At 30.8% G+C, this 16,437-nt stretch overlaps 1 protein-coding gene across 2 annotated transcripts in view; it reads left to right on the forward strand.

The window, feature by feature from the left end:
* Positions 1 to 16,437, forward strand: part of LOC143083050 (uncharacterized) — a 76,500-nt gene that overhangs the window by 46,200 nt on the left and 13,863 nt on the right. For both annotated transcript variants that reach the window (XM_076259188.1, XM_076259198.1), the window contains 8 exons: positions 5,956 to 6,093; positions 6,514 to 6,628; positions 8,609 to 8,688; positions 9,020 to 9,303; positions 10,564 to 10,651; positions 13,327 to 13,394; positions 14,239 to 14,275; positions 14,588 to 14,685. In XM_076259188.1, coding sequence (XP_076115303.1) covers positions 5,956 to 6,093; positions 6,514 to 6,628; positions 8,609 to 8,688; positions 9,020 to 9,303; positions 10,564 to 10,651; positions 13,327 to 13,394; positions 14,239 to 14,275; positions 14,588 to 14,685 — 908 coding nt within the window. The remainder of the gene's footprint in view (positions 1 to 5,955; positions 6,094 to 6,513; positions 6,629 to 8,608; positions 8,689 to 9,019; positions 9,304 to 10,563; positions 10,652 to 13,326; positions 13,395 to 14,238; positions 14,276 to 14,587; positions 14,686 to 16,437) is intronic.

Raw genomic sequence — 16,437 nt, forward strand, 5'->3', positions numbered from 1 at the left:
TTTTGCTATTCCTTTAATAAATTCTGAATATTTGTTGAACTGTACGTGGAGAGCAACCTGCTCATGCGTTATTTTTATAGCGAAAATAATTTTTAATAATTTAAAACAAAATACAATTCACTAAAAAGTATATATTTTAAAAATGTGTATTAATACTAGTTTCAAACAGAGGAAGCTGTAATAACATTAATCAAGGACAAATTGCTGAATGTTTATGATATAAATCTACATGCAAGGTAACCAATACTCATTTATTTATGAAACAATGAGCATACAATGTACTTTTGAAATACAGAAGTCGCAGAGCTGATGTGGTCTGCATTTAGTTACCGGCGAATTTATTTTATGAAATACATTGATAGGTTTTATCAGGTTCCGGATTATCCAAAACGTGTTAAGAAGTGTTTGTTTTTTTTTTTGTTTTTTGTTTTTTTTTTAATATATTTGCATTTAAATTCAAATAGCCCAATCAAATTAGTTTTTTAATGAAGTGCATTGTGATACATAAATGATTGTTACAGATGGCATGCCTATGGTATGTTATGCTTCTTAAATGTTTCCAAAATTTTCAAAGGCCATTATGAGGCTATACATTGAAGTCATGTTAATAACACAATTATCTTTACATATTTCACAACTGCGGTCCTTTTAGGCGAGTGACGTTAACCATGCAATTAAATTTTTAATGCGCCCCTCTAAAACGCGGCTAAATTATATATCTTTTGAAAGCTACACATCTGTGCTATCTGTTTTGCGCGGTCGTAAAAAAAAAATCGTACGGTGCAATTTCCGTCAAATCAAGATATAAGCCAAGGGACGAATAAGTGCATATTTTCAAAGATTTCAACTTGAATGCATAATATGACTTTTATATACTAAATTCACATATGCATAGTTAATTTTTTTAGTAGAGAGATTAACAGTCATTTGTCAAATGCATTTTTAAATGTTTAAAGCATGTTTTTGAAAGACAGCACATATTTCGTGAAATTCGAGATAAAGTTAACAAAATGTGTGAAACCCAAATTTTTCTTTCTGATGCAACTGCTAATCACTGAAAACTAAGTAAAATCCTGTAATAGGTATCAAAGAAGTTTTTGACATCATAAATTTCATAAAATTATGCTTACTTCTAATCAAACAGCAAATCATAACAACTTATACAGTTGCCCAAAATATCGCCATCTGCGGAAAAAAACTTTTAAGTAGTTCTTCCTATTTAAACATTGTATGTGGTCAATGGAAGATTTAATAAACAAATTTTTAAGAATCTGTAAAAAATGATGTAAAAAATATGTGCGCGAATTATACTTTGATTGAAATAAAGGGGTCGAAACTAAGAGATTGCAATCTGCTTTGTAACTCCCAGACTGAAATAAACATCTTTTGACTTTTCTAATTGTTTGATTTGTAGATTCATTATAAATATTGATTAAGTGAAAAGACATTTTATTTATTTAATGTGAACCTTCAAAAATAAATCGAAAATTATTCCAAAAAATGAATAAAAAATAAATTGATGAAAATAGAAATTTCAAAAAATTAAAAAAACAATAAACACATAATAAAACTTGACTTCGTGATTGTTTAAATTGCGTTTTTCATTGTTTAAATACATTAAATCATCAAATAAGAATAATTTTGAAGAAAAAATCCATTAGTACGCAACGATTCTAGTTACAACTAGACCTACTGAATAGCTTAAATGACGAGTTCATTTTCATACGAGGATGACATTATGCAAAAAGTATAATCACGAAAGTACTAAACTCTGAGTAAAATTCAATCGGACAGTCCCTAATCACATGGCAAAATCAAAAGATAAAACACAGCAAACGAATGGACAACAACTGTCATACTCCTGGCTTGATATAGGCATTTTCAAACGTAGAAAATGCAAGAGCTTCTGATGACGACTGAAAAAAAGCTACTGTTATCGTGAAACTTCACTTTCCACTATATAGATGATGTTATCTCACTGAATACTGCCAAACTTGGGACAATATTGGACCCGTATTTTCCATTGAAATTAAAAAAAAAAAAGACTCAACTGATATAGTTTACTCTATCACGTATCTTAAAATTGACGATGAGGGATGGTTGAGAACAAGTTTTACGACAAAGAGATTAGCATAGATCAACCCATAAAAAACACTTCTTACTAAACAATTATAAACTGTTCATTTCTATGTAGCAACAGTATAGCAACGCCTGCATATCTATACGAATATAGGATGAGACCGATTACATTGAGCCTCAACTCCTCTGAAACAATAACAAGTTGGAAATATTATATGATATGACGCATAAATGTAGGGTTAAGTATTTCCTAATTTTTTCTTTGCATGCTCGGTCAACGTACTAACCCCTGAATTTTAAAAAAACTCTTTATTTAAACACGTAACGCGATTTCGCAGCATCTTGTTGTGGAGTATATATCTCCAAGTTGATACAATATTCCAGAGCTTGCATTTACTTTCACGATTATCGTGATAGTGTGTAACTGCTCACAATGAAGATATTAAATAAAGGCAACTATAGTATACCGCTATACAATAGTCATCAATACTAGTAACTGAAACAAATCCTGGTCACAAACCAAAACCAATGGAAACGCATCAAATATAAGAGAAACACAACGGAATTTCAAAAACACTGAACTGCAACAAAAACAAACACCAACATACAAAGAAACAGACTATTGGTACAGAACATTTGAAGAAAAAAGTGTGAACATGGTTTTAAACCAGAGTTGAAATGCAAATTTGAAATCATCCCTTTGAAAAATTTATGGACGCCACTACGAGTTGGTTGACAATTATGAAATATCTGTTTCGCCAGATGACGACTGGTAAATCGACTTAACCAACATACTGTCATCTCTGCCTTAAATCTAACATACTGAATAAGGCTTGGCACCGAGGTAGGAATTACATGAGCCACAAGACGGGTGTCACAAGTGGAACATGATCTGCTTAACTTTTGGGAGCGCCTGATCTCATCACAAATATTTTTTTTTTTTGGGGGGGGGTTGTGTTACTCAATCTGTAGTTTTAAATGTTGTGTTTTGTTTACTGTTGCTTGTCTTGTTCGTTTCTGCCCGGCTTTGTCAGTTCGTTTTCAATTATGAGTTTGGTGTCCCTTTGATATATTTCGTCACTCTTCTGGTAGTAAAAGTTTTAAAAATTGTATATCATTTTATTTAAATGTATCAGGATAAATATTTGGTTCTATATACATATCACCGTGAGCAAATTAAGTTCTTTTCGCTTATATTTGTCTCATTGCGTTAATCGTTTTCACTTTACTTTGAGGCGACTTTTCATTAGTACAAGTTAATGTCCTTAAAGTAAAATAATACTAAAGGGACAATTAACATCTCAAACCATGAATCAAATAAACTTAATTACAACCATGAACAAAAGTCCGACGAACAACAGTCAACAAAACACAGCACAGCATAAACACGAAACCTTTTTTTTTTGTTTGATTTGGAAATACTGTATCATGTTATATAACGTTCATATGATTTTTTGAAAAAAAAAAATATGGTACAAGGATTAAAAAATGGCTTTTTAGGTTTAGTAATTGCAAAAAATGGAATATTTTTCCGTGACCTTTGACCTTGATTTAACAGAAAATGCACCAATGTTCATACGATTTGTTTACGACCGGACAAACTAGAAAGTACAGATTATTAGCTTTCGAATGATATATAATACAGCCATGTGTTAATTGGGTGCATTAAAGTGGTTAACTAAGAGTCTTCTTGAATTAAGTCACTCACCTATTTAACCTCGTTTTTTTACTTATTTTGTCAATAAGATCAAAATATCTTAATGTTTCAATTTGAAAGTTTGTACATGGAGTTACCATATAGTGAGCTTTTCTCATCACTTGGTGTCCGACGTCCGTCATCTGTCGTCGTCGTCCGTTGTCGTCCGTCGTCGTCGTAAACGTTTACAAAAATCTTCTCCTCAGAAACTACTGGGCCAAATTATCATTGCGGTATCTAAAAATGTGTAGGATGAACCCACCTGCTAACCAACATGACTGACATAGCTGACATAGCTAACAATAGAACATGGTGATAAAATGTTGTTTTTGGCTTATATCTCTAAAACAAGAGCATTCAGAGCAAATTTGACGTGTATAAAATGATGTTTATCAGGTTAAGATATATTTGTCCTAGAATTTTCAGACGAATCAGACAAACAGTTGTTAGGTTACTACCCCTGAATTAATAATTTTAAGGACATTATGTTGTTTTTGGTAATTATTTTGAATATTATTATGAATAACGATAATTTGTAAACAGCAATTATGTTGAACAAAAAACGAATGTAAGATCTAAAAATAAGTCAACATGACCAAAATGGTCAATTGACCCTATAAGGAGTCAATTTTAACAATTTTCGTAAATTTTGTAAAATCTTTACAAAAGTCTTCTACCGAAACAACTGGGACGATTTAATCAGACTTGGTCACAAATTAGAAGGGCATTTAGTTTTTAAAATGTTTCCGATGACCATGCTGGCCAAAACACAGAGGAAAAATGCAGTTTTTGACTTGTTTCTCTGACACTAGAGCAACAGTTTAACAGTTGTATTATTTAATGCATCAATTGTATATAAAAGTATCATGTAAGCGACACAGGCTCCTGGGAGGCTCTTGTTTCCAATATTTAGGCTATTGAATTGAAAAAAAATCCTAAAACGAGGCATTGTTATTTTAAACAGGGGAGCCGATGTAATTCTGATAAATATATTATATCCATATATGCATTTTCACACAATTTTGAAAAAATTAATCTATAATTTGTGAGGCAAAATATACTGCTTATTACAGATCTATATCTCTATAAGGTACCTTTTACTGTTGAGTTCCATATTAAATGTAGAGCATAACTTGACGTTTATAATAACAACTTAGAATATACGTTTCCTAGTTAAAATCAAATTTATGATCCGAGTTCGAGTTGAAGATTGTATTGAAATTGTAAATTACAATATACACCTATAATTTACAATATTTTCATCAATCTTCACCAGAAATTGTCTATGTCAATTGATGTTGTCAATATATTATTATTAACAAGAACATAATTAAGCACACACAATTTGATCTTTACAATCCTAGCTGTTGGGATAATAAACAATAAACATAAACTAAAGACAGCAATGAATGAAAATAACTGTTACAGTAGTAGATATTTAGAACATAAAAGGAAATTTGAAAGTTAGGAACAGTTGGAATAACATTTGTCTGATAGTTTTCGATTTGGGGAGGGGGGCACAAATTAACATGAGTCCAGTTATCTCCCTCAATTTCAGAGATCTGGAGTAGACGTTTGACTCAAGTTAGGTACAAACTCTTTCCGCCCTCGTCATCGATTAACATGTATTTTAGAACGCTGGGTTTGTACTGCGTCCAACACAGATTATAACATACTTTTGCATAGTGACTGCCAGCGTTCTATGTGAGATGTAATATTGTCTGAGTTTTGCAAACTACATTCACGTCTTTTCTTGAATTGGAGCGTTTTGGTTCGGATTTATTCAATGAGAAACGAGTACTATTTTATTTTTTGTTTTCCATTTTCGATTGTCTATTTAGAAGATCAGTTACAAAGGTTTTTCAAGCTGCATATTGAAATAATTGAAATGTGTAACAACATCGCTATCCTGGATGAAAAATGTCCATTAAAAAAAAGTTATCTTTTGAAACTATTATCGTTAAGGAAATTTATTAGTTTTCCCTAGTTAAATTCAGATAATACAGATGTCAACACCCATTCTTTAGCTGTCAAATATATATGACGTATACCATATATTTCAAATACTACCGTTTATATAGACTTTAAAGTTAACAAAAAAAAAAAGTATTGCAACGTATCTACGTTGGTCCATTTCTAAATGTATGGGGACATGTTATTGATCATAAAATCTATTTCAGAATGTGACAATGGTTTTTATGGTTTTAATTGCAATATGAAGTGTACAACATGTAACAAGACATCATGTGAAATACTTGAAGGGAATTGTTCATATGGATGCATTGAACGATACGAAGGAGTCAAATGCGATGTGTTAGGTATAATAATTCAAAACATATTTGATTATTGATGAGATTAAATGCTATTTAAATACAATATACACATAGCTAGATATACATGGAAAGATGCATGTTGATAGATGAAGATTTTGTTTGTTTAATATAAGCTGTTAACGAGTATAAATGTAACGATAAAGAAAAGTTATAACAATTTATACAAGTATAATAATTATAGCGGAAAAATGTTATAATTTGTTCTAAAATATAACTTTATTGCCTAGAAATGCTAGTGATTAAACATGACAAGTATGCACATATCGGAAAACAGGATATTTGCAGTATACCTAATTTCTCAGCTTGATTAATAAATGTCAAAATAATTTTAACAATATACCTAAAATGTACGTTAAGTAATAAAAGTAATTTTCACATCTACGATAAAAATGCATATATTTTCAGTTCCTGGGGAGTTTAAACCCAACAACAATAATGCAAATGGTGGGGCAATAGGAGGAGGCATATCTGCTGCAATTGTTGTCATAATTGTAGTGGCAATTATAATTATCATATACAAGTAAGTTTACCTTCACAATAATTAAAATATTGTTTGATCTCACATCATGCGCTTGAAGGAAGGCGCACATTAGTAAATGATCCCTGGATTTTTAAGTAATTGTGGCACACATTTGCAATGATAGCTTTAAATAAATAAACAAGCAAACAAATGAAAAGAAAAAAAAAACGTATGCATTTTGTTTCTAAAAATTAGATCACGAATAATAGGTCGAGGAAAGTAAAGACTACGCAGAAGTCAAATGAACAACTTCAAATGAACAAACAACAGTCTGTATTACCACAAACACTTCTAAAGTCTCAAAACACTGACCCTTACCAAACCAAAAAGCCGGAATAATCACAAGGTATTTTGATGATTACACGGTCTCATTGTATTAGACAGAAATTAATTATATAGCAGTAATAAAAAATAAAACTTGAAATAAATAGCTGTTCCGGATCATATGAGTATTTGAACCATACACATATGGTCATGACTATATGGGTATAATATTATACTTATATGGTCCTACCATACGCGTATGGTTCGACCGTCTTCGTATTGTCAGGTAATCAACACTGTGTTACAGTTTACTTTTACTACTTCTTAACTCTTCATATGGTATGACCGTTCATTAAAAAGACGCTATCATATAGGTAATTTTATTATAATACTATAATGAAACGATTAGCTAAATAAAAATTAGTAGTTTCACACAGTTAATTTTACTTACTTGTCAAAACTATAATAAACACATTTAATACCGATGGTCATTACCGATTGTCATTACCGATTTGTTATTACGAGTGAATGGCAATATGTCGACTTAAAAAAATCAATTTCAAAAATTTCTTTATGGAGTCACTGGAAAGTGACATAGTTTATTTAAGTTATCTTATGAGTATGGTGTACTGCAGTCATGCTACGATAATTGAGATCTAGAGCTTCTTAACAACACCGTAGACATATCGGAATGGCCCAAGACCTCGGTATCACTGTACGCAGCTACAAAAAGGCTAGCTTTTCACTCGCAAACAAAAGGTGTAAATGAAAAGGATCGTGCACAACTAAGACTTGCAAATGCAAAAAAGCTATGATACCATGTGGAAGTAAATGTTACCCAAGCCTACATGCAAGAATGTTATTAGCGATGAAACTTACTATGGCATTAATATTTAATTTTTACGTAGTATTTGAATTATAAAAATAATACATTGTCATGTAACCATCATTGCTTTTTTAGATAAAGGTTTTGTATTATTGAAACTTTTATAATGTAATTTAAAAAAATACCTATATTGTTCAAATAATCATATGGTCCGGCCCGTCATTAACCAAACGAATGTTATACTCATATGGTCCGACCATACGCGCATAGTCGGACCATATGGGTATATGCATATGGTAATGCCAATACACGTATGGCCCAAATACTCATATGGTCTGGAACGTAGCCATTGTCACAACCTATAGTAAAGTATAACAATTAATCGAAAGTTTGAATACTAGTATAATTCATAATTTCATACACTTCTACACTCTTGAAGTGTGACACGGTAGTACTTCCTGGCCCATAATGGATAATGATAGCCTTTTTAGAATTTTCACCACTTGACTACACTGCGAAAAAAAGTACATTCACAGTTAACTGAAGTGCATTTGAATGTGTATCATGACCGTTTACTTTTTTGCTATTTTTAAAAACCTAAAGCCACTAGTGCTTTTAGGTCTTTATCATGCAGTGAATACACAATTAAAAAAAAATTCTCAAAAAATCATTTTCATCAGTTTGTTAGATTACTTAATTTTTTTCTACATCTGATTAATCTCACAGTTTGGGAAAGTGTGTTTAGTTGATGCCGTATTTTTCTCCAATCACATTGTTCAGATACATTGACTTAGCTAGGGTACACAAAAGAGCAACCTAAATTCTGGAATGCACATACTACCGTGACACCTGAAGGGCAAACCGATATGCTTTTTTTTTATTAATTGCAGACGTAAATCCAGACCTAACAGTGAAAAATATCTTCGCAACCCGGAGAACATAACACGAAGCCATGAAAACACGTATTACAGTGAGTAAATCTTCATATTGGTTCGAAAATTTTGAATATAATTGAAAGCTATTAAATCAGTAGATTGATTCATTATATTGGTTCTGAAACAGTGTTTTTTCCTGGTTTTTGTCTCTTTCATCTAATTTAAGATGTACTATTATAATTTGAAAACAAAGCATTGACGTAGGTACAACATATTCAAGTGTGTTATGTAAAAATGACTGAAAATAATGTTGGTAAAAAAACATTGTTACCAGTGTTTATTGGTTTTTTTTTATACTATAAATCCATACAGTCATCCATCTTCATATTAGGTAAATAATAGGTTTATGTTTGTTTTCAATTTAAGATCATGAAAGTGCACTGAAAACGGATGATGTGTATTTAAATGTAGACATTGAAAACGATCCCGATAATGCCAAACCTTTCGTGTCTGGTAAACAAGATAGTAAAGCAAATGTTAATGACATAACGGACGAATATCCAGAAGAGTATGATGATGAAGAAGAAGAAAACGTTTATAATAATGAACCGTCTGAACAAAACTTGACTAAATACAAAGTACCAATAGCAGACCTTAAAAACGTTATATGCGAGAAAAGAAAGGGAGATGGTTTCAAAAATGAATACGAGGTCAGTATGATTGTTTATGTTTATCATAGCAAGTTTAATTACATTGTTCTGATGAAAGAAATTTCAAATTTGAAGATAAAAATGAGACGTTAAAATGTTCAGTCAAAACAAGTCAATTAGATGTTTATGTATTATACAGAAAGTTGTTTGTTATATATATATTGAATACAAAGAAATACGTTGAAGTGGTATGACAAACAATAAAATCACTACCCAACAATACAATATAATATTCACAACTACAGGACACCTTTCGACCTTCAATAATGACTAAATGCAAATTTTATCAAAGATTCTGGATTACATATACAAGCGAGAAAAGGCATAAATTTAGCAAATACAATTAACTTAAAAATTATCATGACAGACATACACCAACGACAACCACAGACATACACAACAACGCCTGTTAACATTTTGTGAGTGCTCAAACCCCCTATAACCTGGTACAACAGTGTAGCAGCAGAACATTAAAACAAACTGAAAATAGTATTTGGAAACTAAAGTACCGATCTATGAGTACTCGCAGATGCTGAAAGCTAGCAAAATGATCAATTTCAGGCTCAATTTCAGGCTCAGTTTCAATGTTGTGTTTCTGTTGTGTCGTAGTTCTCTTAACTTTGATGCATTTCACTCAGTTTTAGTTTGTAACCCGGATTTGTTTTTTCCCTATCGATTTATGAATTTCGAACAGCGGTATTCTACTGTTGCCTTTATTCAGCACAAACATACAGACAATGTCAGCAGACGTTATTATGAACCACTACGCCATCAACTTATGGAAACGTCATACGCAGCAGGGTATAGAATGACATGGTCAATGTCAAATTTTACGTATCGACAGGATGTAGGACCATACATGATAATAAATGGAAAGACATATAATTATACTTAGTAATGTATCAAACCATATAAAATGAAATGAATGTAACCGAACCTGAATACATTATTCAAAGATCTTGCAACTACAACTTTGAAAAACATATGTATTGTGTATTTAAAGGACTAATAGTATTGAACTGTTCGTATCCCTAACAACGACTTCACCGTGACACATATAATACTGAATGTTGGTCATGGGTTATTGTGTTTTTGATAACTTGTGACGTTCGATTGTCAGATTGTTTGCATATGTCTCAAACCTCCTTCATTTCATAACTAGATATATCAGTTTACGTAGTCCATTAGCTATATTCATGAATTGTTTAATATCATGGCAAAAGTAGATATATTAAATTGTTTACAGCTTTCTTCATTCAGATTTTACCAAAAGGTCTTGTCCATGCTCATGCCGAAGGTTCAAAAGAGGAAAACAAAGTTAAAAATAGATTCCTGACAACATGGCCATGTATGTACTATTTTTAGGTCTTTTTATGCCCCATTTATTGGCATTTTGTTTTCTTGTCGGTGCGTCCATCTGTTCGTTCGTTCGTTCGTCCGTCCGTTTTGTTCGCTTCAGGGTAAAGTTTTTGATCGAGTTAGTTTTTGATGCAGTTGAAGTCCAATCAACTTGAAACTTAGTACACATGTCCCTTATGATATGATCTTTCTAATTTTAATGCCAAATTAGAGATATTATCCCATTTTCACAGTGCACTGAACATAAACAATGATGGTGCGCATGGGGCATTCGTGTACTAAGGAAACATTTTTGTTTTTGTTTTTACATTCAGCATCAAACAATAGAAGCAGTGATCGCTTTAAAATTAAATGTCCGCTCACTTGTATTATAATTACTGGAAAATATTTTCTATGAGTTTGACTGAAAGTTTTTATTTTCGGGTGCAGCTGCATACTTTATTGATTGGGAGTGAACAACGGAAAATGAAGTTTGTGATAACCGTTTGCACTTATTTACGTTTTGCATTGATAACGGATGTGTTTTTCTCATATCCATTACATCTTATGTAAGTGTTTTCCTTCATATTTACAGATCTGTATGTTGAAGGATAACCATCTTGCATAAAATGCTTTATTTATATTGATGCAAAATGCGTACTTTCCAGACAAATCCTCGGCAAATTGAATTTTTGAAAAAAAAGTTACTGAATGTGAAGACGGTGAATTATACATAAACAAATACAATTTATAATATATCCTTTGAGTGTGTTCATTGGTCGAATTAGATAACAGTAACAAAAAAATTGAATGGTGTGAATCATAAGTCTTGCAGTTTTATTACGTTAATTATGACACCTTATGACGCAACAATGACACAATATATGAAACTGTACCATGGGTAAATGTTATCATCCGAATAGATTATCTATAGAAAATTACCTTTGTAAAACTGCATACATTTCCTTTGCATCTGAAAGCAAGTAGTTTCTGCCGCCAAATCTCAATTTTCTTTTGTATGTCATTTGACTGTTTATAAGATGCTTTTGTGATGATTTAGATACCATAGGTTCAATAGTTTAACTTTCTTACAAGATTAAGAATAAGATATTTTGCGGGTTAATATTGGGTCCGGTCAAATGTGAAGGGGTGTCCCAAAGGAAACTTTGATACAAGTAATAAGGCACTTTTGAAGAACCACTCCTTCAAAAATGGCACAGCTACCATTTAGGTATATTAACAGGAGCGATTCCTTGGTCGATTGTCATCAGTTTAAGAAGATCAAGTCCTGAAATTATGGTATTTTGATATTTGAGATCGTTGGCTCTTATACAATTGTATGTTAGATATTATTACATAAAGTTTAAAAAAGAACAGGTTGGTGCCTGTTAGAAATAAGGACTTGTGCAAGTTGGAGTTACAAGTTGTGCCGTATTGGACAAATGTGTTACCTTGTAGGATACATTATTGTATCGATATATAAATATACCGTATTGGACAAGTGTGTTAACTTGTAGGGTACATATGTTTCCCAGGAGGATAAGTTTGTTCCTGACCCAGGACAAATTTGCAATAGTAAAAACATGTATCAGCTGTATATATTTATAAATTATAGATAGTTCATTGGAGAACGCAAAGAGCAGTTGTATATATATTTTGTTTCGCTGATTTCAATTTCTGTAAACATTTTACTTGTTTAATAAATTCCGTAAAACGAACATTTGGATCCGGTATCAAACTGGTAACGAATCTATTCTAAAATAGAAATAGACACGCTAAACTTGTGTAGAAATCACATTTTGATCTTCTTAAGCATTTTGTTTTCTATCCTTCGACAATATATGATTTCGCTAAGTCATGATTTTTTTTCTTTCATAATTTATGTGGAATACATCGGAAATAATAAAAGAAAACTTTAATTACTGTATTTGTTTCTATTCAATTAAGGTGATTACATGATTGTCAATATAAATAATCGTATCAAGTAACATAGTTGTAAATATCAGTTTTAAAAAGGCAAATGTAGTACATGTAAAAGTGTTTAGTGGAACTCATAATATATGGTACTTATTTTGGTAAAGGAGTAGGTCCGGCAAGACCCCTTGTTGGACCCAAAATATAGCAGTTTTACAAAATTGTTAAAATGTAAACTTTTAAATATATATTGGACAGTAGAATGCTTCTGCTACATAAATATTGGTTGTTTTTGGCAATACAATGCACATATATCGAGTACTAGCACCATTAAGTCACGGTAAATTACTGAAATCTTCACAATTCTATCATTTTAGCTAAATTTTAGACGGTTTTCGTGTAAAACGAAAGTGGCCGCATTCGTGTTCATCCTTAATATTAAAATGTAAGTTGTATTTTATGATAATACATAACATATATAAAGATTTTGGATGAACACGGATGAGGCCACTTTCATTTTTGACAAAAACTATCTAAAAAGTGACATTTTTCGACATATTTGGTAGATTTTTCATATAAGAGCTTGAATCGGATCGTTTTCAATGACTAAGTTAGTTAAAATCTTTCACATAAACTAATTGATTCAAATGAAATAAACACTTAAGTGTTTAAAAAGAGGTCAAATTCATTCGTCAGATGAACTTGAAATTTGAGGCCAAAATTGATCCTTACCGGACCTACTCCTTTCTAAATATAACTATTTTCTTGTAGATGACCATTCACGGATTGTGTTGACTGGAGATACCAAACATGATTACATAAACGCTAGTTACATTGATGTAAGATAAGATCTTTAAAATAACAAATTTGTAATACATTTTTGACAAAATTTGTTCAAAGCATTATATTAATATACATTAATATAATCATTTGAAGTCTCTGTCAAAGCGCACAACACATGTATAGAAACGACTGAATCTTTGAAGAAAACCCTAATACGTATATACACACTTCGCTATTTAAGAATGGGGTTTCTAATTGTATTCTATTCGTATCTGTTCGTTTGGTGCAATATAAGAAAACAAAGATAGTATGTATAAATAAGAAGATGTGGGATGAATGCCAATGAGACAACTCTCCTTCCTAGTCACAATGTATAAACATTAACAATTATAGGTAAATGTCCTTCAACACAGGGCCTTGGCTCACACTGAACAACAAGTTTAAAGGGTCCCAAAATGACTAGTGTAAAACAAGTCAAACAAAAAAACCAACGATCCAATCTACATAAAAAAACGTAAAAAGAGATAGGTACACTCTTGGATATACCATAGATTCCGTAATTGTATTGAACAAAGGTCATGAAGGTATCGCCAAATCGGTCGGAGTGAACAGTAGACAACGGGATATCTATATTTTAATCATTTCGTGTGTCTATCAATATAGTACTTCAATGGTAAGAAAATATGTATACAGGGGTAGTTCAAATATACCAAAAACTCAAAAGATTATCTCGATTACACGCAACAATGCATCGCAAGAATACGTACAGGTTACCTTTAATTAATAATGATACTTGTAAGTGACGTGTAATGTATTGAAGATCAATGAAAAATAATATATACAAAATTATAATATGACTATACTCAGAATTCTGTTAATTTTTAAAGTATTTCATTTCAGAGTTATGACAAAGAAAAAGCGTATATAGCATCACAAGGTTTGTTAAAATTATGGCAGATTATAGAGTTAAAGGTATCTAGTAAAAACTAACTTTTAGTCTGTTTATATATGTATTATGTAGTTTTTACGAGATGATCGGATTATAATAGTTTAATCTCAAATATTCGTTACAGTTCAAAACTATTTTATCGGGAAACTTAACTGCAATACAAAATATTACTGAGCGACTCTTCCATATTTCTTTTTCCAAGGGGTTGGGGAAGGGGTTAAAGGAACAATAATGTGACAATACAAACAAATGCAATTTAATGCAATCTCCATTGTTCTAAGAGTTGTTATATACATTTAGGTCCGAAAAAGAACACTCTAAGGGATTTTTGGCAAATGGTCTGGCAGGAAAAGGTTTGCAAAATAGTGATGGTTACGAAACTGGAAGAGGAAAGAAGGGTATGTATCGCATGTTTTCTTCATAAATTTAGTCACTTTTGATTGTTCGCAATTTGTACAAATAATTTTGGTTTTGATATCTTAATCTTTTACAATCTGTCTTCTTTATCAAGCTTCTCAGGAATTGAAATGACAGTATTATCTGCATCCGATTTCACCATTTAAAGGACAAAAGATTTTGTTTATCTAAATTAAGCCTTTCCGATTGTAAACCGAGGAATCTCATTGTTTGAGTATGTTTTGTGTTAACACAATATTTTTGTAATATGTAAAATTTTACATATGAACTCAGTGTGTAGTCAGACATGGCCTTACACACTAAAAAAAAATTACTTAGTAATTTTTCTTTACTCATTTTGAGTAATTATATTACTTACATATTTACTTACTATTAATTACAATTACTTACCTTTACTTAGTTTTACTAAATATTCTAAAGGAATTACTTGAAATTACTTAATTTATTTTTTTACTTGATTTAAGTAATCCAAATAGTTTAAGTAACAAATAATTACTTGTATTTAGTAAAACTATTTCAAAAATTACTTAGTTATTCATTTTTACCTAAATGCAGTAAATGATTAACTAAAATTACTTCTGATTACTTGAAAAAAATTACTTCTCATTACTAGGTAGGATTAGATAAATTACTTAAAATGATTACTATATAATATTACTCTATATATTTACAACTTCTGAAATAAATATTGCGTCTAGATAAGATTTCAATTTGATTGATATCAATTTGGTGTTTGGTATCTAGCCATTTGCTGTAATAATGTCTTGATTGTGAGTTTAGGTCTTGTAAATTGATTTCTTAATACAAATTGCTTATTATTATTTATTTTGTACAAATTCAAGAATTACAATGTATTTGACGTGTATACAGCTGTATATATATGAATTACTTCTGATAACATGGATATAAAACTTGTTATTACTAAGTAGGTTAAGGCACTATATCATATTGTTTTCTTGCATATGGCTAATTATATATAATAATAAATGCTTCCTATGAAATTTGACTCCATAATTTAACAATTTCAACAATATGTAGGTTGAAGTCTGAAAAATTGCATAATTTTGGATAACAATTTTCTTTAAACAGGCAATTATTCCAACTTTTTATAAATTTCATGTATATTCTGTATTTTAAGGTTCATTGTGGCGCCCAACACTTTCTATTCCAAAGTAGATAACACATTTTCAATAGAATGTACTGTGCTGCGCACAACACTATCTATACAAAATACATTGTGTAAAAAATTGGATTGGAATTACTTAGTAAAAGAATTACTAGTCATTACTTAACCTATTTTCATATCAAAAATATCTTCAAATTATTATTATCTATTTTTAATATAATTTTTTTAATGTAAAATAACATGACTTAGTTTTACTAAAAATAAAAATTAACCATTTATTATAAATGTACAAAATTGTATAATATTTCCTGTGTTTTTAATAAGTAGTTTTTGATTTGAGACTGAAAAAATATTCGGCCAATCAGAATTAAGGTTTCATTTGACTTTGGTAAGCTATTTTTGAAAATTGGCTGGAGCTCATTCAGTTTTGAATTTGAACAAAAGTTTACAGAGTTTGTTGAAATACTTACACGAGTTACACACATGAAAGGAAAGGAGAACCTTACTAAAAGGACACTTTGATTACTTGTATTTACTTTAAATTACTTAACACCACCAATAATTACTATCAATGATCAATAATTTTGACAAATTCAATTACTTGAAT

Source organism: Mytilus galloprovincialis, chromosome 1 (genome assembly GCF_965363235.1).
Source record: "Mytilus galloprovincialis chromosome 1, xbMytGall1.hap1.1, whole genome shotgun sequence".
Lineage (NCBI taxonomy): Eukaryota > Metazoa > Mollusca > Bivalvia > Mytilida > Mytilidae > Mytilus > Mytilus galloprovincialis.